At 38.4% G+C, this 25,551-nt stretch overlaps 1 protein-coding gene and 1 long non-coding RNA gene across 2 annotated transcripts; both read right to left on the minus strand.

Annotated features, from left to right (window-relative positions):
- Positions 1-16,562: 16,562 nt before the first annotated feature.
- Positions 16,563-17,154, minus strand: LOC141634109 (uncharacterized). The gene is made up of 3 exons (XR_012538835.1): positions 17,079-17,154; positions 16,876-16,974; positions 16,563-16,768 (listed from the first exon to the last, which is right to left on the minus strand). It is a non-coding gene; the product is annotated as an uncharacterized LOC141634109 (long non-coding RNA).
- A 4,865-nt stretch (positions 17,155-22,019) lies between these two features.
- On the minus strand, positions 22,020-25,031 carry LOC141631904 (uncharacterized). The gene has a single exon (XM_074444511.1). The coding sequence runs from the start codon at positions 25,029-25,031 to the stop codon at positions 22,020-22,022; it is 3,012 nt and encodes a 1,003-aa protein (XP_074300612.1).
- Positions 25,032-25,551: the final 520 nt, after the last annotated feature.

Genomic DNA, 25,551 nt, shown 5'->3' on the forward strand with positions numbered 1-25,551 from the left:
GAACCACAGGAGAGCTGCTGAATCTTCCTCTGTTGCTGCACTTGAAGCTCTCACTGCGAGATTTGACAAGTATGAACTAGGAGGAGTTTCAAAGGGGGGTATTTACCAAGTAAATGCTGTGTCAGACGGTCCTTTCGTCTGTGAAAGGTGTGGAGCTGAGGGACACATTTCGAAGAATTGTCCTAGTCCCTTTGAGTCTTGTGCTGCCTTTCAACATTATAGGCAGACAAACACCTACTATGAGACTAATGTTCATCCCAACCTGAGGTGGAGTAGCCAGAATGTCCTAAATCCGACTCCACCTCCGCAAAGCGGAACCATATGTGCCCCATCATCAAAAGCAACAACAATATCAAAAACCTCCTTATGTGCCGCAAAAGAAGAACAACAATCCCATAGTTCGATTTTACCGAGTTTAAGAACATGTTGATGAAGGAGTCCCAAGCAAGAGAGGCCGGGATGAAGCTACTAGAGAGCCAAATTGCTCAATTGGCTAGTAAGAGTACCTCTCGAGCTCCGGGACACTTACCGACTCAAACCGACCAAAAGGAGACCCTAAACGCCATCACGTTGAGGAGTGGGTCCACCCCGGAGGGGCCTGCCATGGTCGAGGACGATGTTGAAAAGAATGAGGCGTATCCGAGGCAAACGAAAGCTGTAACGAGTAGTTCAAAGAAAAAGGCGTCTACTGTATATATCGATCGATCGATCGATACACCTTGGCGATCGATCGATATCGGGTTACAAGCAGCCTTCTGAATCGGCTGTACACCTTGGTCGATCGATCGAGGATAGTGGTCGATCGACCAAGATCATCTGCGATAGTGAGATTGTTCGTCCTCCGATGCCCGATAACTTAAGGGACCATTTGTTTCGGGGCACGACAACTCCGAAAGTGTTAGGGCCGGACACAGTCTTGATGGGTCCGTCCCAATTCCGAAGTTCGATCCGATGATGGTTAATGGCACACATTTGAGACGGTCTCGAGGAGGATTCGAGCTTTAACAAGGAGAAAGCGGTGGACTTCCGGCCTAAGTCCACGGATGCCGGTATGCGCAACTTAGAGGAGAGGGCTAAGGTACTTCTTACAGCCCCATATCCGGAGAGACTAGTGCCAACAAAGGAACAGTATCTTTCAAGGTAAGTTTGAAAAAGTTATTCGTAGCTTGAATGTACAGTACCCTTCCTTGAGTTAGTTAACCAAGTGCCAAAGATACACTAAATTCATGAAACAACTCCTGTCTAAGAAAAAGTCGCTTGAACATGTTCACACTGTCGCATTAACGAAAGAGTCATGATCTTACTTGTCTCACACTGCACCCCATAAGCTAGAGGACCCGGGTAGCTTTTATGTTCCTTGCAATATAGGTACCTTCTCTATTGAGAAGGCATTATGTGATTTAGGGGCTAGTATAAGCGTCATGCCTTTGAGTCTAGCTAGGAAGCTCAATTTGACTAGGTTCGCAGTGATAGATATGACAGTTCGGATGGTGACCGATCCGGGGTCCAAATGAATAGGAGTCTTAGAGGACATTCCTGTCCAAATAGGGAAGTTCTTCTTCCCCGTCGACTTTGTTGTACTTGACATGCCCGAGGATGCTCATATACCCATTATTTTGGGTAGGCCATTTCGCACACTCACTGGTGCGATCATAGATGTCGGTCTTGGAACCTTGACTTTCAAAGTGGGAAAGCATTCTATTGTTTTTGCCCAACCTGCTAAGAAAAAGGACCCCATGTGGCTCGTGACTTGTAATACGGTCTCGAAAAGAAATCGTACTTTGTGCTTCCCGAATTGCTGTCTTTATTACTACTTCTGTGTTAACCACTCCGCCCCAGACCGGGAGCAAAAAGGAGGAAGAATCATTTGTTTTAGATGTTGCGGTTTGGTTTGGGAAGGAAGTGCTTTGCAAGTTGCTCCAATCTGTAAAGAAGCCGATCATTCAAAGAGGAGGTCTTGGTTGCCTGAGCTATGGAATTGATGAGGTAGTTGATGACGAGCCGGTCACAGCCAGAGAGTCTGATTTGGATTCTGACAAGCCCGAAGAGATCCTTGACTGGGGAGATGACGATAGTGTTGATCCGTTGAGCCATACGGACGTGGAAGCTAAGAAGGGTGCAGCTGCTCAAATAAGCACCGTTGAGGCTACCTCTAGTAGCCAGAAGCCAACGAAATGGGCCATACCGTGGTCGTTCTTGATCAACTATTAGTTGATCGAGCTCTTTATAAACTTCATTTTATTTGCTTTTGTTAGACATTTTTCTTTTATTGCTTTTGTGTGCGCGAAAACTTCGCAATTTATTCTGCTTGCTTAGGATTTCATACGTTTGAGACTTTGTTTTGGGTTTTGCGCAATTTCGGGCGCGTATTATTGTGCACTTGCAGGTTTTTAGACCTCATTAGCTCAAGTTACTGAGCAAATACGAAGAAATAAGGAGTACAGCAGTATTTTCAGTCGATCGACTGGCTACATTGGTCGATCGACTGAGTTGCACTTTCCAGGAGCTACTGTTCCTGACACATTGGTCGATCGACTGCCATCCTTAGTCGATCGACCAAGGACGCTGCTGTACCTATTCACGACCTCTCCCCTGCTGTGTTTGGTCGATATGCGGACTTAAGGGAGTTTTCTACTCCACTTTATTTTCCGTCCAATTATTTATTTCTTCTAATTCTCTCAATTGTGCACATATTTACCGCTTCAAATTGTCTTCTCGATTTTATGCGTGGGTTTTATTTGTCTTTCAGGTACCTTATTAGTAGCATCACTGCTCACTGAAACCTCCTAGCTCACGCTGGTTTGGGGAGGTTTCCCTTTTGCTGCGCTTAAAGTCTTGTAAGTTCCCGATTTTCACTTCATGTCATTTTTATTCATTTTCCCGCAAATTCCCATTTCTCTTTTCTTCATTACATGATTTTGCACAATGGGGACATTGTGTGATTTGGTTTGGGGAAGGGTTTTGCATCGCATATCATTTGCTTGCATTCACGTTTACATTCTGTTTTGCATTGTTTATTTCATTTTATATATATACAAAATTCAAAAAAAAAATTGAAAAATTTCAAAATTTTCCATAAAATGCACGTTTATTATAGCATATAAGCCGAATCGGAACGGTAGTATTTCAAGGATGATTTTGCATTTTGCACCTGTTTTGCCTGAGCCTTTCTTGATTAACAAGTTATTAGTAGAATCATATATGCATAGTCTACGAGTTCTCGTTAATTATTTGCTGAACTTGAGACTTGACTTAGAAAATTGGCAAACTACATCATATTTCTGAGATTTAGAGCCTATAACTGGTGACATCTATGACCGGTTTATTTAGGAATGTGAGTAGTACTCCTTATGAGGCATGTTACATAAATGTGCATAAATATGAACTTAATCTGCTTAATACCTGTACGCATTTGGTCTGTGGTTAGTTGACACATGTGGTAGAGCTTTCCCCTTATTCGTTTTGCCCATGAACACCACACTTCCAAAAATATCCTTTTTGTCCTAATTACTACATCCTACATTTAGCCTGTCCTTGGTCAAGCTAGTAGTCTGTGTTCTTGGGGTTGTTACTCATTTTTGGTTGCATATGCTCTGTTGAGACGTTATTGGGAAGATGAAATAAAGGAAGGAAAGAAACAAAGAAAGAAATAGAAAAGAAAAAAAAAAACAGAAAAGATGAAAAAAAAAATGATTCGAAAAAAAAAGAGTTCTGTACTGTTTAAGCAGTCGATCGACTGCCCATTTTGGTCGATCGACTGATGTTCGTGGAAAAGAGAAAGAAATCAAATTCGCATAATTCAAGCCTTTATCTTTTGGCAATTTTTGCTCCCATGTATTATTCATATTTTATGGGGAGTTAGTTGATTACTTTTATCTCTGGAAATTGTGAGATTTGTGCTTGCTATAGCACCGTTCCTTTTGTTTTTAAGCAAGAAGTTGGATGTTGCCATATGGTTCCGTTTCGGTACTAGCTTGATCACCTGTACCTCCACTTTTCCATAAATGTTTTTGCCTCTTCTTACCCATACCTCACATATCCACATATATACCTCGGCATGTGTCATGGTCTCTTGTTGGTTGGAATGCGTATGTACGGTTGTAGAGATTGCTTTCATATTAGACTGCAGGCATGTACTTATAGGTCGTAGTTAGGTGAGAGTCATTACATTTACTTCTTTCTATCTTACATATACTCACCTGTGATTATTAAGTGGTATGAGCGACCCGTGAGAGTCCAATTTGATAAGTCTCTACAGTTGACGGTTCAGTAGTTTTAACGGCTCCATAACTCATTTGCATGATTCATTTGCTAATTGATTGTTGGTTGTGCATTAAATTGGTTTAGGCTTTACATGTTGCATTTCGCTCTGAGATTGAACTCGTTCCATTAGGTCATTAGATCGAGTCTAGTTCTTGCTTGGGGACAAGCAAGGGTTTGGTTTGGGGAAGTTTGATGCGTGTCTTTTATATGATGTTTTACATCCCATTTTACACGCATTTCAGAGCTCATTCATGTAGTTCATGCTACATTTCTCCCTATTTCCGTCTACTTCAGTATTTTTGTACATTATTGCAGAAATGTGAAGAATCCAGCGGAAATCGAGCTAAATCCACCCCCGAGTATCCTGCATTGCATGTGACGTGAATTATTCACCCGAGGAACGAGCTTGGTGCGCAATTCAAGGCCCAAAAGACAAGTCCACGAGTTTATAGAAGTCAAGTAGCAGCTCAAGCAGTCGATCGACCTCTGCCATCAGTCGATCGACCAACTTGCGGGTTCCAGAAGCTACTGTTTACTGAAGATCAGTCGATCGACCAGTCCTAGCAGTCGATCGACCAAATTTCTATTCTAGACGATAATTAAAAGACCGTGAATCTTGAAGCCCAAAGTTATGTTATGTTTAGGAAATAAGGTTACGTTAGTTGCTATATAACGTAACCTAGAATCATCAGTTTAGCATTCAGTTTTTATCTAAGTTTCACATTCAATTTTAGAATATCATAGTTAGGGTTTGGGATATTGATTGCATCGGTTTTTTATTCATACTTCTAATCATTCCGTAACTGTTCTCCTGTGATTCTCGGTATTTTTCTGCCTTATTTCAGTTTACTTCTATTTCGTCATTAGTATAGAATTGCTAGTTAGATTCCCGAAACCATCTTATTATTGCATGTTAATTGTTTGTGCTACCGCTCTAATTATGAATTCAATACTTTTATGCCCTAGTATTATTGTTGTTATCACTTTCAGCATGAGTAGCTAAATAGTATGTGCTAGGATGTAGGCGAATTATGGCGTAGGCGGCGTAGTATTAAATTGGACTGAATTCGCGTGTCAGTCTATCGACCGCCATACCTGGTCGATCGACTGACCACGTGAGGTTACCTTTCGTTTTAATTGATTTTAATGTTGTATTTAACGAATCGAATGCATGCGACCAGTTAGATGCTTAATTTATGACTGACCCATTGGATCGAAAGATAGGGAAAGTTGTTAGACCACCAATTAAAATGACTAAACTGTGCTGAGATCGAAAGATAGGTATAGTTTAGACCGTTAGTCACTTTTCAGGATGAGAGTCAGTATTAGTGATATTAGGGACTTGTAGCGAGATCGAAAGATGCTATCTGTTAAGAGTGGACCGAGAGGACCTCTTTATTTCCCGCCTCACCTGTGTTTGATTCAGACCGACTTAGTATGCTGCCGCCGAAGCTTTAATGAACCGACCATCCTAGTACCCCTTCTTTATCTTTTTAAATCCGTCTTTTTAGTTTACTGTCTTAATTTATTCTTAGCTATAGACCAATTCAACTCAACCCCCACAATCGTTACCTTAGACTATAATTAGACAGCTATAAATTACGTCTGCCTCCTTGTGGTTCGACCCTGTTACCACTAGCCTAGGTTAGTCTTAATAGGAAATTATAAATCTTATTTTTGGTACTCACAACGACGGGTAGCACTTATTCAATATTCAACTTATCAATCATGTACTACCCAAATGCTTTTATTCTATAACTTTACGAAAAAACAATAACATAATATACGACATAAATCCCCTATTCACATGTTAATAACATAGAAACAGTAAAAAATCCGCTTCCATCACATACACATGTTTTTCACATGAATTTCATATTCTCATGCAATTACTTACTTCATGTTTTCAAACCAATTCATCGATCATATTCATACAACGCATTCATATAATTTATTCATCCAACATATCCATCCACCATATTCATCCTATCATATGCATATAAATAATAGTAAACTAGTAGCGATCCCAACAACGTACTATTCATGTTATCACAAACAATAAGTTTAAGTGATTACATATCCAAAATCCATAACCGTAAAGTGAAATACATATGTTCCAGAATATCAAACCAACTGAAAGAAATATAAGTTCAAGACACATCGGAAGACTCTTGTGGCATGTGATGACTCCATCCCCGCTATCCCTCGCGCAATCCATTTCATACCTGCTCAATAATTGCTCACCATCCCCGAATGGATCACCACAGTTTTTAAAACAATTACCGGGGTCAGTTTACTGCATAACCAAAATAAGACAAGTACGAAAAGATAACCAGCTGTTCACCATCCACCTCCAACTCCCAATCACATCATATAACCGATTACACACTAAAGTGTGTAGCCGTGCTAGTGGGGGACCGCAATCTTGCCCACCTAAGCCCCGCTCATCAGTGAGAGATAACCCTTTTCATTAATGTGCACATGCCCTCCCGTGGCGGGTTTTATAGGGGGCAAAACTAGGCCGTGAAGCCAATCCCGCAAGTGACTCAACTCAGCCGAGGACGCACCTCGCGAACATCACCATTAAGCATCACAACTCCAACACCCAACTCCAATTCAACAATCAGCAGATAATCACAATATCAATAGTACAACAATCACAATACAATCTTAAATCAATTAACAGTAAACCGAGTAGGGAAACCCTACCTTCTCGTAATCTTTTATGCCACAGCCAATCATGGAAATGCACAACGAGTAACACTTCATCACCTACAACAATGATAATCAACAATCAACAACAAATACGATGACCAAAATCCTAAACCCTCAAATTAGCCCAACCTAGGGTTTGCTAACTTATAAGAACAACAATAGATCGACAAGGATAAGACACTTACTACGGCGATTGACACGGAAAAAGATGCTAGAACCCACAATCAACGACCTTTGCCTTGGAATTGATGAAGATGATTAGAGGAGAATGAGAAGTCGTTTAGGTTTTGGAGGAAATGATTTTAGAAACTGATAAACGACTTATGTATAATCTCTAATCAGGTTAATCAAAACCGCAGAAATAACCCGTAACAGACCGGGTACTCGGTCGAGTATAGAGTATACTAAGCAGATTATCCCCTACTGGTCGAGTATTACCATACTCGGCCGAGTATTCCTGGACAGTAGCCTGACAATAGCACCAGTATCCCTAACGACATGTTACTATCTACAAAAACCAAACAATAGCACCCATCATGCTTATTGATGCGTGTCTTTTATATGATGTTTTACATCCCATTTTACACGCATGTAAACAAAAACAACAACAAGGTAAACAAAAACAACTTAATACACATAAAACCAGTATCCCTAACGACATGTTACTATCTACAAAAACCAAACAATAGCACCCATCATGCTTATTGATGCGTGTCTTTTATATGATGTTTTACATCCCATTTTACACGCATTTCAGAGCTCATTCATGTAGTTCATGCTACATTTCTCCCTATTTCCGTCTACTTCCGTATTTTTGTACATTATTGCAGAAATGTGAAGAATCCAGCGGAAATCGAGCTAAATCCGTCCCCGAGTATCCTGCATTGCATTTGACGTGAAGTATTTGCTTAAGGAACGAGCTTGGTGCGCAATCCAAGGCCCAAAAGACAAATCCACGAGATTATAGAAGTCAAGTAGCAGCTAAAGCAGTCGATCGACCACTACCTTCAGTCGATCGACCAACCATCGGGTTCCAGAGGCTACTGTACACTGCTATTCAGTCGATCGACCGGTCACTTCGGTCGATCGACCAAGACGCTATTCCAGACGAGAATTAAAAGATCGATATTTATCAAGCCCATAAGATATTAGGTTTAGGAATTATGTTACGTATACTTTCTATATAACGTAACCTAGTTCGACAGATACAATCATTCAGAAATTTACATAAAGTTTTACATATAGTTCTTTAGAAATAATTAGGGTTCGAGATTACTTTCGGTATTGAATACAATTCACTTTGCCATTCGGCTTTGTTCTTTTCCTTCGCAATTCACACGGTACTCTCCGGTTTTATTCTGATATTTTATTTTCGTTCATAGTTGTCGAATTGCTAGATCAGTTCCCAAGCCGAATTGCCATCTTTTGTTAATTGTTTATTTTACCGTTTCAAGCATGAATTCTTCTGTCTATCTTATTAGTTTTATTGCTGTTACCGCCCTTAGCATGAGTAGCTAAATAGTTTGTGCTAGGATGTAGGGGAATTATAGTGTAGGCGGCAATATAATGAACACGGCCTGATTCGCGTGTTGGTCGATCGACTGCCATACCTGGTCGATCGACTGACCACGTGAGGTTTTATTTTCGTTTTAATTGTTTTAATTCTTTATTCGACGAATCGAGTGCACACGACTAGTTGAATGTTTAGGATTTGACTGACCCATTAGATCGAGAGATAGGGACAGTTGTTAGATCACCAATTAAAAATGACTAAACTATGCTGAGATCGAAAGATAGGTAAAGTTTAGACCGTAGTCACTTTTCAGGACGAAAGTTAGTATTATTGATATTAGGGACCTATAGCGAGATCGAAAGATGCTATTTGTTAAGAGTGGACCGAGAGGACCTCTTTATTTCCCGCCTCATGTGTTTGATTTAGACTGTTTAGTATCTTTGCCTAAAACTATAACGAACCGACCATCCTAGTACCTCTTTTTATACTTGATTTCATATATTTCATTAGCTTACATTTCTTTTACTTCTATTAGTTGTAGACCAAATCCAATCAACCCCCCACTTTATTGTTACCTTAGACCGAATTTAAACAACTAGAAATTACGTCTGCCTCTCTGTGGTTCGACCCGACTGCTGCTAGCTATAGTTGTAGTTGGAGATTATAAATTTATTTTTGACACCTCACGACGGGTATCAGTAAGCCGTATTCGGCCGATTAACAGACTTAGAAAACCGTAGTATTATAGTCTTCCCTTCTTAAAAAGAACTTCGTCCCCGAAGTTCCAACCCAACCTATAAAACATGGACACCTAACACTAACTCCACCAACCACGCTTACTTCCACAACATGGCTCACGATATCTTCTCAACTACAGCATAGTCTCTCAATACTAACTCCATAGTACTATCGAATACCCACAACGTAAGTTTTTCTAACTCTGTCTTACTTCCATAACACTCACTAGCAAAATCAATACCAAGACAATCCACTAAACAAGATCAAAACCAAGATGGAATGTTACATTCTACCACCCTTAAAAAAACTTCGTCCTCGGAGTTTACTCATATACATAAACATCATTACCCAATCCACTAACACTATCGAAGTTTACTCACACTCCTAACATCATACTACTACAAACACGACCATTACCTGTAATAAAATCGACCATCACACAAATCCATCCTTATTCTACACCAGCACTCAAACTTCCAATTGCAACCTGTATGACCATCAAACTCTCTTGTCGCATCCTACTCCTCTTAAGATAAATGTTTCATCCTCGTAACTCACTATTACTAGGTCCTTTGCTATACCTCTCATAATCCTTATTACCACCGCATGTCAACAATAACCCACTATAACCTCAACACCTACAACCATTCCTATATCCAGAGCTCTCTTTCTATAACAGTTATCATACCTCAATTCATTCTGCTCTCTATATACCCTATACCATAAAATTCTCAGCATAACCACTACCCTAACTCTTTAACATTACCGCAAAATGACATACTTCTATATATATACACACTCATCTCCACGATCATAACTCACGATCCACAATTGTTACACACACTCACATTAGCTTCTCAAGTTCATTTCTTTTATTACCACAAAACTTACCCATAACTTAACATGATACTAAGTCCTAATACTCCATACTCACAGTCCCAATCAAAAGATTATAAACCACCTGCAATTTCCAGTTCAATACCACACATGTTCCACAATTCCCTTACCACAACTATGTCCAGCAACACCTCATCTTAAACAAGATTAAAAGTACACTAACAACCTCTCACAATTATGTCCCATTAACAGAATATTGTTATACCATGACAACAACGTAAACATACCCAACTCTCTTTCATATCATACTCTATCCTCACTCCCAAGCCGACACTGGTAAGAAACATCAGCAACCAAAACAACAGTCTATATGTCCAAACCGAAACTCACAGGCAACAGCAGTAAACAAAACAACAATCTACATAACTGATATATACTTTCGAAAGTTCGTCTCCTCAGTATCCCGCCTATTCCACCAGAACCGATGACGAGATCGCATCACCGCCACTAACAGCCGCACCGCAGCGCGAAAATACTCGTATCAAAACACGAATTACCGTGCCCGGATCGCCACACAAGGCACAACAACCACATCGATAGTCATCGCAACTTATACAATCCAATAACATTAACTCAGTACAACTTTCTTGATCATAAGACTTTCTTAAAACCACTTTACTAGATCACAACGCAACATATTACATGGAATCATAGATACTAACCTTATCAATATTATCCATACTATGACTCATGAGGTCAGAACCTCACACAAATATTTACACATATCATGCCCAATCTTATACCCCCTCACAACCATACATACCAATCAGGCGTCCATAAAATTAACCCCTTTAGAACAACTAACTTCCTTATGTAACATCATCCTCAACCACTAGTGACAACAATACGACACCACCATCCATCATGTGACTACTCTCTTACTATCACTTCTCAATATAACAATCCTTTACTCTTTCTGGTTCTCATCCCAATAACGAACACCAGATCCACCAACAAAATTTACCTCAACATTCTTTCCAATTCTGTCCTTTATCGTATCGTCACCTAACTCTCCACCAAAATCTCATATCGTGCAAACACTCTACCAGCTTCTTATTCCCTTAATACCTCGAATCACGGCTAACATGTCGTCCCGAACTCCTATATAACCATTAACTTTCACTCTCTCATGATGCTATCGTACATTTCCATGATTTCTTACTTTCATGTTCCATAACTTTGGTCAACGTTCTCTCGACTTACTTCCCAATTAATTCATCTCCTTCCTTCTTCTACCTAACTCTTTAGTAATCCGGTTACCTTCTTGTTGCTCCACAACTCAAATTTCATTAATTCATATCAATATCTTCTTATTCTGTCTTATCACTGATTTCCCCCATCATACTACTCACTCACACTAGTCACCATCAAGACTACACAACTAACGGTTACTCTTCAATAAGTTGTATCTCCCTTTCGTATCCTTAGAAAACCAAAAATTCACCTCATACCGTTTATTTCCCAAAGAATTACACACTAGGCTCACCTCTTGATAATCCAATTTCCCAAACTCGACCACTATCTACACATCGCGGCCTAACTCGATCTCACTATACACCATTCGTTTCCATCCCTTTATAACGACCTTCCATCACATATATCCTTAACCAACACAATCCTAACAGCCTCCCTCCATAAATCCTTACACATCCAGATTTGCCACTATTCGCATCCCTTATCTCAATCTTTGCATTCTAACGTTTCTTTACACTTACATAACCCTCGCCCATATACAGTTACTTTTATATTACTCAACACACGACTATATCACTCACCACATCTCAAAAGACATGCTCCCTGCCTCGATAAGCTCTTCAATCTTTCATTTCCCTTTCCACTATCACTCACAACCACAGATAACTTATGTCCTCCCTACCCAACACATATCCCTCATAAGTCCGCATTCTCTACATCATAGCATCAGGTAACTTACGTATCAAGACCGTCACAGATATAAAAGAACGCTTTAAAACCAAAAATGTACATGTGCACATAACCTACTACTCAAAACATATGTAAGAACGTGGCCGTCGACTCAAAACAACCGCCAACAGAGATACTTGGTCGAGTGCATGACGTACTCGACCGAGTACAGGATACTCGGTCGAGTAATTAGACTACTCGGCCAAGTACATGACCAGAAGCTGAACAGGATTATCACGAAAAGATTACTCGGCCGAATATGGGTTACTCGGTCGAGTATGAAGATACTCGGCCGAGTATGGCGTACTCGGTCGAGTACCGGCACAGTTCTCAGCAACACGTCCAGTTTCGTAAAACAGTCATATCTCACTCGTTACTTGGTCATTTTGGGCGTGTGACCTATCGTTAGAATTGTAAGTGAACAAGCTATCAACTCCAATTAGAATCACATCAAAATCATATATACATCTCAAGTTATAACATTTTAAAGACAACCTCTCTATAATCGGACAACAAAACTACTAAATTTTTGCTTCCAAACAACTTAAACAACAACAAGGTAAACAAAAACAACTTAATACACATAAAACCAGTATTCCTAACCACATGTTACTATCTACAAAAACCAAACAATAGCACCCATCATGCTTATACAATATTCAACTTATCAATCATGTACTACCCACATGCTTTTATTCTATAACTTTACGTAAAAACAATAACATAATATACGACATAAATCCCCTATTCACATGTTAATAACATAGAAACAGTAGAAAATCCGCTTAGCTTCCATCACATAAACATGTTTTTCACATAGATTTCATATTCTCATGCAATTACTTACTTCATGTTTTCAAACCAATTCATCGATCATATTCATACAATGCATTCATATAATTTATTCATCCAACATATTCATCCACCATATTCATCCAATCATATGCATATAAATAATAGTAAACTAGTAGCGATCCAAACCACGTACTATTCATGTTATCACAAACAATCACCTTCATCTTTTCCACCACATCTCCATTCAACCACATAACACCCATTCAACATATTCATATAAATATAAGTAAACACATAGCGATCCCATGACACCCCATAGTGACCGGTTTAAAGTTGTATCGGCAGCATTGCGGTTTCGAGACGTCTCTTAAACCTTTGCGGTAGCTCCAAACAATTCCTATCCGGGTTCATTTTTATTAGACACCCTAAGTTCATTTGTTCATTGGTTTCAGGTTCCATAATCATCGCTCTGATACCACTTTGTGACACCCCCACATACCAAGGTGCCTTACCAGGACCACCCTAGCATAAGAGACCATCACCATCTCGGTTACCCGAGGCAATGTATATCACATTGACCATAAAGAAGCATACTTTAGATAAATAAGTTTAAGTGATTACATATCCAAAACCCATAACCGAAAAGTGAAATTCATCTGTTCCAGAATATCAAACCAACTGAAAGAAATATAAGTTCAAGACACAACGGAAGACTCTAGTGGCACGTGATGACTCCATCCCAACTATCCCTCGCGCAATCCATTTCATACCTGCTAAATAATTGCTCACCATCCCCGAATGGATCACCATAGTTTTTAAAACAATTACCGGGGTCAGTTTACTGCATAATCAAAATAAGACAAGTACGAAAAGATAACCAGCTGTTCACCATCCACCTCCAACTGCCAATCACATCATATAACCGACTACACACTAAAGTGTGTAGCCGTGCTAGTGGGGGACCACAATCTTGCCCACCTAAGCCCCTCTCATCATTGAGCGATAACCCTGTTCATTAATGTGCACATGCCCTCCCGTGGCGGGTTTCATAGAGTGCAAAACTAGGTCGTGAAGCCAATCCCACAAGTGACTCAACTCAGCCGAGGACGCACCTCGCGAACATCACCATTAAGCATCACAACTCCAACACCCAACTCCAATTCAACAATCAGCAGATAATCACAATAACAATAGTACAACAATCACAATACAATCTTAAATCAATTAACAGTAAACCGAGTAGAGAAACCCTACCTTCTTGTAATATTTTATGCCACAGCCAATCATGGAAATTCACAACGAGTAACACTTCATCACCTACAACAATGATAATCAACAATCAACAACACATACGATGACCAAAACCCTAAACCCCCAAATTAGCCCAACCTAGGGTTTGCTAACTTATAAGAACAACAATAGATCAACAAGGATAAGACACTTACTACGGCGATTGACACGGAAAAAGATACTAGAACCCACAATCGACGACCTTTGCCTTGTAATTGATGAAGATGATTAGAGGAGAATGAGAAGTCGTTTAGGTTTTGGAGGAAATGATTTTAGAAACTAATAAACGACTTATGTATAATCTCTAATCAGTTTAATCAAAACCGCGAAAATAACCCGTAACAGACCGGGTACTCGGTCAAGTATATATTATACTCAGCTGAGTATCCCCTACTGGTCGAGTATTACCATACTCGGCCGAGTATTCCTGGACAGTAGCCTGACCATAAATACACGACGTATTACTCGGTCGAGTAACAGACTTAGAAAATAGTAGTATTACAGTCTTCCCTCCTTAAAAATAACTTCGTCCCCGAAGTTCCAACCCAACCTATAAAACATAGACACCTAACACTAACTCCACCAACCACGCTTAATTCCACAACATGGCTCACGATATCTTCTCAACTACAACATAATATCTCAATACTAACTCCATAGTATTATCGAATACCCACAACGTAAGTGTTGCCAACACTGTCTTACTTCCATAACGCTCACTAGCAAACGCAATACCAAGACAATCCACCAAACAAGATCAACACCAAGACGGAATGTTAAATCCAGAACCTCTAAAAGTATGACAGATGCATCAACATTTAAAAATTAAGTGGTTTAGCCACTTGAATCACTCGATTCGGAGTCCGTATGAGTAAATGGCAAATGTTTTACCGTTTCACGTTCTATAAATGTATATCCATTGTGTATGATGATTGTTTGTGCTTATTATTTGTATCATGACCCATATATTCCCTTGTTGACTTATATATGCTTATGGGTGATTCGATTTTGGTTTGTTTTGGTTTTGCCTCGTGTTACTTAATTCATTTGTTATCGTTTGTTTACACTATGTTTAAGTAACATGTAAATATGAAATATAATGTTTATTAATCTTAGGAAAGTATGAAATGGTGCTATGTACTTCATATTTGAGTTCTCATTTGTTTGTTTATTTTTTGCCTCGTGTTTCGTATTTGTAACACCCCAACTATCCGGCCAAGATAATTGGAGCGTTACCATCTCGTTTTCCCGAGGTAGTGTTTCAAAACTTCGATAAAAGAAAATTTTATAAATAAACATAATGTTTAGTGAATTACATAAACGTAATTAAATGAATAAAAGTACAACTCATGACAACTATACTCTCTAGCCAACTATACTCGTCTCGTGACTCATCAAGCTCGTCTCGTCTCCTACGTGCTATCCAAACAACCTGTACTGAATCTGCTCCCCATATGACCAAAGGACATCATATGGATCGACATAGGCCAACCCAAAAGAGATAGGTGACAATTACGCAGACACACAAATGTCAGTAACGATAAATAAAGTGTGACACGACTCAAGTTCAACTATCAAACCTCAAACTGCGGTCTTATACGCTCGTTACTAAATTCCACAAATGACTATGTTTCAGGTTCAACCCGCTCTCTTACCTATTGCAAATCCATTATCAAATCTCATATCGTCTTATGCCATTGTTATAATCCCAATCTAGAAACCTCTCTAGAAGTCTCTTTACGGGTACCCCTACGAGCCTCCCAAAGGTCAAGCGCCAGGTTTAACCCGCGGTTCGAAACTCTAAATCTCATAGATAACTTCTAACTCATCTCGGTTTTATGAATACGTATTTATCACGGGGTATAACTCGATTATTACTACGTCTCTATATCGCGTCGATCCTCACACATTAACATGTATGCTCATCAAAACACCAACTATACCTACAAAACAGAGGAAAGAAGACGGTTGAAAACCGTCCTTATATCACTACGGGAACCGTGCTCCCGTTAGTCGTCCTCTTTTCCTAAGAGAACGGTTGCTGCTAATCTGACCGTGCTCTTTAGATAACTTAAACAGAACGGTTCAATTAATAACCGTCCTCTTTTGTACACCCTTTTAGAACGGTTAAACACATAACCGTTCTGCTTTTGCGTTCTTTTTCCAAATATTGAACCGTTCTCTTTATTAAAATTTCCCGCGCAAACTGCTATAATTTTGAATTAATAGAGCACGGTTATTAAATAAACCGACGTCTTTGTACATGCTATTTTTTTTTATATAGAATTTTATTTTTAATATTACCAGCCTATATGGCTCAAATCAGCTATATAGCTTACAATAATAGCGTAAAATCTTGCATTGTCATCCAAAAGAGTCTCCAAAAACTACATTAACCGCAACATACATCTCCGATCCACAAATTCTAGCTACAAGTTTTGAATTAGCGTACATAAATATTTCTAAGTTCAATGTTCTTTTACGAAACAAGGAAAGTAAAACAAACCTAACCTACTTAAGCTAAACTTAATCATCGCTTATCTTTGGCTTAAATTGGAGTGCAAAGTTGGCCCATATATCCCTCACCTCATCAATTTGCTCAAGTGTATATGACTTTGGGGCTTTAAGCATGAACTGCAAACAAATTTAAAGAAAATATGTGAGAAAAATTCTATCCATGACGTCTAAATGAAAGTAAACAAATAGGTTGTAATGATTTAAATAAAGAAGCAAAAACATACATTTGGAATAATACTAACATATCGTCCTCTGATTATCTCCAGCATGTATCGACAAATATAATATCCACATAAGACGGTACCAAAGGGCTGCATAGGGCACTAAAATACAAGCTCGCATTATAAATACACACACTACTCAATAAGTGAAATTAACCAAAACTAAAGTATGTTAAAACACTAAAATATTGACACACAAGAAGTACCTTTATCTTTTTCAAAACAACCTCTTTGGCCTCATATCCGGCAAGTAGATCTATAGAGTTCCTTTTATTAAAGGCCCTGTATATATTGATAGAACTTATTCCGTTTTAGTCAATGAAATTTTAATTTCAAGCATAAGAGCAAAAACAAGATCACATAATCATTGAACATACTTAGTAATTATACGAAGCCAGATAAATTATGGTCCAACGGGTGCATACTATTTACTTGAAAAGCAGAAACTCTTGAGGTTAATCGCAATCCTAGTTAAGAAGGAAGAATGGCTGGGGTTCAAACTAAACAGGCATAAATCCAGGAAAACAAGGCTCCAATGCAGGATCCTAAGAGCCGTCATGAATGCTTGTGTGTATAGTATTTGGTACCCATGTTACTAGGTCTAGTTACATTCCAAACTTGGCATTATTGCTGCTGTCCTGCAACTTTCCATCATTTTACGAATAATACAACTACTTACATATTAGCAAAAAAAAAAAGACATACTTAGTAATTGTATCCACGAAAAATTGACGAGGCTCCTCATATCCAAAGAGATCACACCAATAAACTATACTTTCAAATGGATTGATCGCACCCAACATCCAATGTTCACTTTGTGAGTTGGAAAAAAATAATTAACATATCAACTTAATTATGTGTGAATGAATAAGATAATCATTATAATACTATGAAAAGAAGTTTATATTTACCCCTCGACATATGGAGCAAATATAAGTGTCCGACCTCTACCACATCCGGTACATGTCATGGCGCTAGCAATATAATCAGATCGAGAATTTTCATTCTGGACAGTGGAATATGGGGATAATGTATGTGGGCACAAAAATCCATATGAACTCGTACTTCGCATAGTCTCGGTAACATCACTCAAATACCTACCACAATAAGAAATGAGTTTTACTAAAAGGTAAATAAAATCAAAATAAACAGTCATTTTTACTTGTGAAATTTTTTCCATTTAGAAAGGAATAGAAATCTGCAATTTTATTGCAAGAATGATTCAGGCAAGGCAAGGCAAGTAATTAGTTGACAAATTAATGAAAAGTCTTGTAAATCAAGAACAGAAAACAGCGAACCTCATAAAAAGAGTAATGTGAGAGGCACCAATCTCAGCTTCATCTAACAAATGAACAAGCTCTTCATAACTAAGGCTGCAAGTTTGTTTATTGTGTAATATATGTTCATCAATCTCAACATTGATCATTGTCCCGCTTGCCTTTAAAACCCGAGCCTCGGTTTCTAACAACTTCAAATCCATAGTCCTCTGCTTTTGCTTAAACTCACGACTAACTTTTATACCAAGGAAAGTGTTTGCTGGTGGAATCAAGGGCGAAGTCTTTTGAGGCTTGGACTTTTTTGGTAATGCTTTTTCTTCTTGATGATTCTTTTTCATGTTTATTTAAATTACCATAAATAAGTTGATAGACGACATAAATGTTAAATGTATTTTATATTAAGATACTAGAAATCTTAATTACCTTATCGGGACCATGAATATGACTTTGCGGCCCCTTTGAATAAATGATTCCTTAGCTTGTATCAATGTCATCATATCATCAACGAACACTTTGTATATCAGCATTTTCTGACCCAGAATAGACCTCCTTGATTGAAACTTTTCTAAACCCATCACGAAGGGAGATGCCATGAACAGTAACAAATTCGTCTTTTCTGGATAGGTATACCAATCCTGAAGCCACTATCTTTGGTGATTTGCTTGGCAATGATAGTACACAAGCTCTCCAGGCCTAAACATTTACGTTAATACTGAATTTCAAACTATTTTCATTACTTTGAAATTGAAATTAGTGTCTTAAACGAAAGCTTATAAAACCTGCTTTGGTGGTGGGTCAGAAATATTCGGAATAATGGTCTTGGGAGCACGATAAACCTCCTCTCGTGGTGTCTCCTCACTGGGTGTCTCCTGTCGGAGTGGCTCTTCATTCATTTGTAGTGATTGCTCTTCATTCAGTTGTGGTGATTGACTATGAGACCCCTTCATAGATGTTGACTTTCTCGATCCTTCGGTACTCATAGATACCCCTTTCATTAAATCATCTAATACTTCAGGACTTGGCTTCTCACCAGTTTGCCAAAAATGCATCATCATCGCTTTCATCTTTTCTATGTCATCAATTTTCACTTGCATGCAATTTATCTTCTCGTACAACTCTTCTCGTGTCTGTTTTTTTGGTCCCTTCCCAAAATACTCAGTAATGGATATACCTTGAGAAACTCCACGCACACGGCCAGGATGCTCAGGCTTGCCTATTGCCTTAGCGAGTATGTCTTCCCGTCCTTCGGGCACAAATACACCAGCCTCAACATCCTTTTCTATTGCTTCCTACAAAACAAGAAACAGTAGCTAATGAGCCATAAAAACCGCAGCGAAACAGCGATAAAAAACTAAACAGCACAAAGACGATTTCAGCAGCAAAAAAGCGCACTTTACGCCCTCGAAAAAGCGATAAAAACCAAAACCAGCAGCAAAGAAAAGTATGTCCTTAACATAAAAAAGCTAAGATGCTAAATTACAGATATCTTGAACTTACAATTTTCAAAGCGACTTCCTTAACATAATCAGTCATGTCCCCTTTGTCAGACTTGTGACCCCTTAGCCAAGTTAAATATCGATCAACTTTTTCCACTTGTTTTCCCTTGGCAGCTAAATCTTTTTTCTAACAAAAACAATAGAGTTCGTGAAAGTTAACGCTAGCTTTTAACTTGTAAGTCAATTATAATATAAAATAAATACAAACAACTTACGACTTTAACTCGAACCCCTCGATATCCTGCTCGAGAGCCATAATATTTCCCTCTTCTTCTACCAGCATTCTCCTTGTTCTTTTTACTTATTGTCTTATTAAAAAGTACGAAGTATACAAGAAGAAAATTGTTTGAGATACTATATTATCATAAAATAATTAATGTGTATAAGAGAAAAAAAGATGAAAATATTACCTTAAATTCTTCAGTACTGTGAGATGCCACAAACGCGTTCCAGTGATCTTGAGTTATCTGCTTATACAAGGATGGTGGTGTCATTTGGACAGCTCCAGTCTCATCATACATCCACTTACGATGCAAGGTACATTTCCATTTTCTCCACAACTCACCCAACTTTTGGAGACACCAATCATGACGCTCTTCAATGACATTGAACGCACCCTAAAATATACAACAAACCATATTCAGTAGCTCTTGATTTGGTGTCTGTAAAGATAGATTCATTCTGAGCGCATCATTGAAATGAAGGCAAAATGGTGTAATAAACATTTATTTATACTGGATTAAGATTTAGAATAAAGGACTACCTGCATATACAGTATTTTGTTATAGGTATTTGGAAACATAATCAATAATTGCAAGAGAAAGGTTGGGCACGTCTTGTGCCCTTAATCCATCTTGAGTGGGAGCCTTTTCAGTGGGTTAATGATGATGAAGATACAAAGAATTTCAATGTATCACCATTAATAAAACATACACAGAACTTCCAACAAATGCATTTGAACACATAGAATTTCTAACATAATTCGGCGCTAGTTTTGAAGACTAACATTAATCTGATCTTGAGGAGCTAGCTTGCAAGTTAGAGGTCAATTGACGAAGACTACAAGGATATGTATGTATATATATAGCTGTATACAAACATAGAACTGATATGATTCAAATCTTATGGTACTCAAATTTATTGATCTCACTAATCTTACAGTAGCTAACATACCCCCGAGCAGTCACTGTATACAAAATTTAGAGGCAGCTAAATAAAACATACCGTGAGTTCACCCAACATAAGATCTAAGGTCGGTCCATCCACTTTCTCCCAATTGTCCAATGCGCAACTAACATGCCCTCGAGCAGTCACACCAATCCATGAACTAAACTTAGGCGCGTATTTTCCTGTAGGCAAATTATCTTCTTTATCCCACTCAAGTTCAATTTGTTTTTTCTCTTTAAAAGCTTTTGCGACCATATCCAACACTATTCGGCCCCCTGTGACCATATCTCCTCTTCTTTCTGCTTGCCTCGCCATCAGAGGGGTTCTTCCAACTTCGTTTACGTCTTTGCGGGGCCATCACGCAACCTGAACATAATAAATCAAAATCGCATTAAAATATTAAATTAAATAAAGGGTTTCAGTTAGGCATAAGCTCTGATGATTTGTGTCTGGTTTGTGGTAGAGCACCTGAAACTCATATGGATTTGTTTCAGCAGTGCCAGTACACTAAATTGCTTCTGCAGAAACTCAGTGCTGTACTGCATATTTATTTTCCAGAGGTTCAGCTACTGAGTTGGGTCCAATCAAAACCTTGAGCTAAAGTCAAGAAGAAGGTTACCATTGCCTGGATTCAAGCTTTACAGTATCATATTTGGCTGCAACGGAATCAAGTTAGGGTAGATGCCTGGATTCAAGCGTTACATTATCATATTTGCCAAACTCTGTGCTCTACTGAATATTTATATCTCTAAATTAATTTACCCTAAATTAATTTCCCCTTCAACCCCTACTTAATCATAATCACAACCCCTAAATTAATTTACCCTAAATTAATTTCCCTTCAACCCCTACGAGTTTCCTAATTAGAATGATGGTGTTTGGTATGAAGAATGACAATGAAGAAGGAAGCAGAAAAATAGAAGTTGACCCACATATTGACCTGTTGGGCAACGGGTTGTATCAGGTCATATGTGGGACGACTTACTTTGAATTATTACCATGAAATAATTCTTAAATAAATGGTAGTACATGCTGTATATAATAAAACAAAATAAAAGCATGTAATAAAAATAATAATAAATTGTACTTAATCATGCATCAGAACTGCGAGGGCGTTTCTTTGAATTAGACTCACTAATGATCCATATCCCTTCATCGTGATCATCACGCGTGTATAAACTAGAAGGGCCAACTATATCCGTATCATCTAACCGTGATACATGAGGATCAAAGCCCTCAAATACCACATCGTCATCGCAACTATCCGAAAGTGTGCGCTTACACCTTCTGACAGATAGAGCAACGACCACTTTTTATCCGACGGGTCAGTGACATAAAACACTTGTTTCGCTTGTGTCCCTATTATAAAGGGATCTTCCTTATGACCAAATTTACCAAGATTTACCAGCGTGAATCCTAATTCATCCTTGCGATCGCCATTATTATTATCAATCCACTTGCATCCAAATATAGGTATTACAAAATCTGTGTAATCTAACTCCCAAATCTCTTCAATAACTCCATAATAATGCATTTTACTTAAAACCGGATTCTTATCTTTTGAACTAGCGAAATGCATTGCTTCTGCCTCTACACAAACCCCACTATTTTGCATCGTGCTCATGTCATCTTGCTCACGAGTGTAAAAGGTGCATCCTTTAATGGCATAACCACTATAAGACGATGCAAAAGTCTTTGGCCCGAAACAAAGTCTTCGTAATCGGGAAGAAATACAATCTGGATATTGTTGCAAGTCTTCTATCACTCGAGCCTTGAACCAAACTCTAAAAGTCTTGTTGTGCTCACTTGAAATCCACTTCTTAGTTTTATTCCGATGCTTCTCCCGCAACGACACCATGTGTTCCTCAATGTACGGTTGTACCTCATCCTCGTTATGAAGAACATATGTATGTGCTATATGCCACTTCTCAGTTGTCATATCTTGACGAACATGACCCCTAAGACCTTTGCCCATCATCCACTCACTATGCCTATTCTTAGGAACTCCAATTAACTCAGAATTTGATAAGTGTGTATAACAATAAGAAAGTGCTTCATCCGTGATTGCACGCTCAGCGATACACCCTTCAGGACGATATTTATTGGATGTATAGTCCTTGTACACTTTCATCAATCTTTCAAAATGATATTGATACGTTAGATAAACTGGACCAATATATTTGATTTCTCTAACCAAGTGTACAGTTAAATGCACCATTATTATGAAAAATGAAGGAAGAAAGTACATTTCCAATTGACAAAGAGAAGTGACAATTAGTTTTTGCAAAGACTCTAACTCAGTGGGATCTAACACTTTATTGCATATGGCATTGAAGAAAAAGCAAAACCTAGTGATGGCATATCGAACCTTTTTAGGTAAAATGGACCGTATAGCCACTACTAGTAATTGCTGCATCAAAGTATGACAATCATGAGACTTTAAACCAATAAGTCTTAGATCTTTCATTGATACAAGGGTGCTGATATTGGAAGAATATCCCTCTGGTACTTTAACACCACGCAAACACTCACAAAATTCTATTTTCTCCTTTCTTGATAGTGTATGAGCTGCTGGAGGCAAATAAGATCGTGTTCCCTTCTCTTGTGGTGCCAACTCGGGTCTAATTTTCATATCCACCATGTCTTTCCTAGTTGTTGTGTTATCTTTTGACTTATTCGGAACATTGAGAAGAGTGTTGATTATATTATCACAGACATTTTTCTCAATATGCATAACATCTAAGCAATGTCTTATAGAAAGGTCACGCCAATATGGAAGTTTCTCAAAAAGAGGAGATATCTTCTTATATCCACGAGACGCTAATTTAGAACCCTTCTTCCCGTAAGTTATCTTTATATCTTTCACTCTTTGGTATACTTCATGACCGGTTAATATCTTAGGAGGGGGTCGATGTTCAGGTTTTCCATTGAACGCCTTTTGATGCCTACGATATGAATGATCATGTTCCAAGAACCTACGGCATCCCGTGTACGCTTGTTTACGAGAAAACTTCAAATAACAAGAATCAACATCTTCTCCGCACAAGGGGCACGCCTCTTTCCCGTGAACAGTGTGCCCACATAGATTACCGTACGCAGGAAAGTCAGAAATAGTACATAGTAACATTGCTTTTAAATTGAAATAACTATTCTGGTAGGCATCAAAGACTTGTATTCCCTTATCCCACAGTAATCTCAAATCGTCGAGAAGAGGCTCCAAGTAGACATCTATATCATGACCCGGCTCTTTAGGACCAGAAATAAATAAAGACAACATCAAATACTTTCGTTTCATGCAAAGATAGGGAGGCAAATTGTAAATAGCTAAAAACACCGGCCAAGTACTATGTTGACTACTCAAATTTCCAAAGGGATTCATCCCGTCAGTGGAGAGTGCAAGGCGAAGATTTCTGGATTCTTTGCCAAACTCGGGATATTTTTCATCAATAAATTTCCAATCTATCCCATCAGCTGGGTGTCTCAACTTCCCATCATTTGCTTTTGATGTTCTATGCCATGTGAGCAATTTGGCATCTTCTTTATTCGCAAATAATCGTATCAACCTAGGAATTATTGGAAAGTACCACAAAACTTTAGCTAGGATCCCCTCCTTCTTTTTGTATCGCCATTCTTTACAAACTGGAAAACTAGTGAGATTAGCATAATCTTTGCGATATAATATGCAATCATTGGGACATGCGTGGATCTTTTCATATTTCATGTCAATTCCCCTAAGTATCTTCTTTGCCTCATATGTATGATTAGGAAGTACATTATCTTCGGGAAGCATGTCCTTTAATAATTCCAAGAGGTCGGTGAAACTCTTGTCACTCCACCCATTTGTTGCTTTTAAATTATAAAGTTTAACAATAGCTGCCAATTTACTATGCTTACAACTACTATACAAAGGCATTTCGGAATCTTTCAATTTCTCCAATACAACACTTGTATCCTCCAAATCAGTTTCATCAGGATCTTCATCAGTTTCATCTGGGATATCTTCATCGAAATTTTCATAAATACCGCCTTCTTGTTCATCACCTCTAAACACATCTCCCCATGATTTATCCGACATATCATCACTCCCATCACCGAACTCAAAATTCATATCACAACCTGAACCTTCTAGCGATGAATTAGACTCATCGGGATCTTCATCATCACTTAACCACGTTTCTCTCTGAATCTCCCCAAATTGGACATCTACATTTTCTTCCATTATGTCTATATTTTTTTATTCACCGTTGAAAATCCAACGGCTATACTTCGGATTAAAATTTGTCTTTTCTAAATGTATTCTCACATCTTCAAAACTCATATACCTAATATTCCGACACATATCACAAGGGCACGCCATACTTGATTTGTCTTTCACATTCTTTCTTACGAAGTCATAAAATTCAGCTAACCCGGCATCATATTCTAGGTCACCTTTTTTACCACGAATCATCCATGTACGACCCATATTCTGTATATAATCAGAACATGTACATACAACACATTAAAAAATCGTCAAGGGGAATATACTGTACTGGAGTCTTAAGAAAACAAGGCCCTTATAGGCCACTCTAAAACCCAAAAAACAGCAGCAAGAATGATGTAGAAACAAGAAAACATCATAAAAAAACCTTAACACCTTGAAATCGACAATAAAAAAAATTAGCACTAATAATTCAATACACCAGTCCAGCTATTTCAGAAATATATTTACTAACACTAGTACAAAAAACCTCAAATAA

The sequence above is a fragment of the Silene latifolia genome, chromosome Y (assembly GCF_048544455.1).
Source record: "Silene latifolia isolate original U9 population chromosome Y, ASM4854445v1, whole genome shotgun sequence".
NCBI lineage: Eukaryota > Viridiplantae > Streptophyta > Magnoliopsida > Caryophyllales > Caryophyllaceae > Silene > Silene latifolia.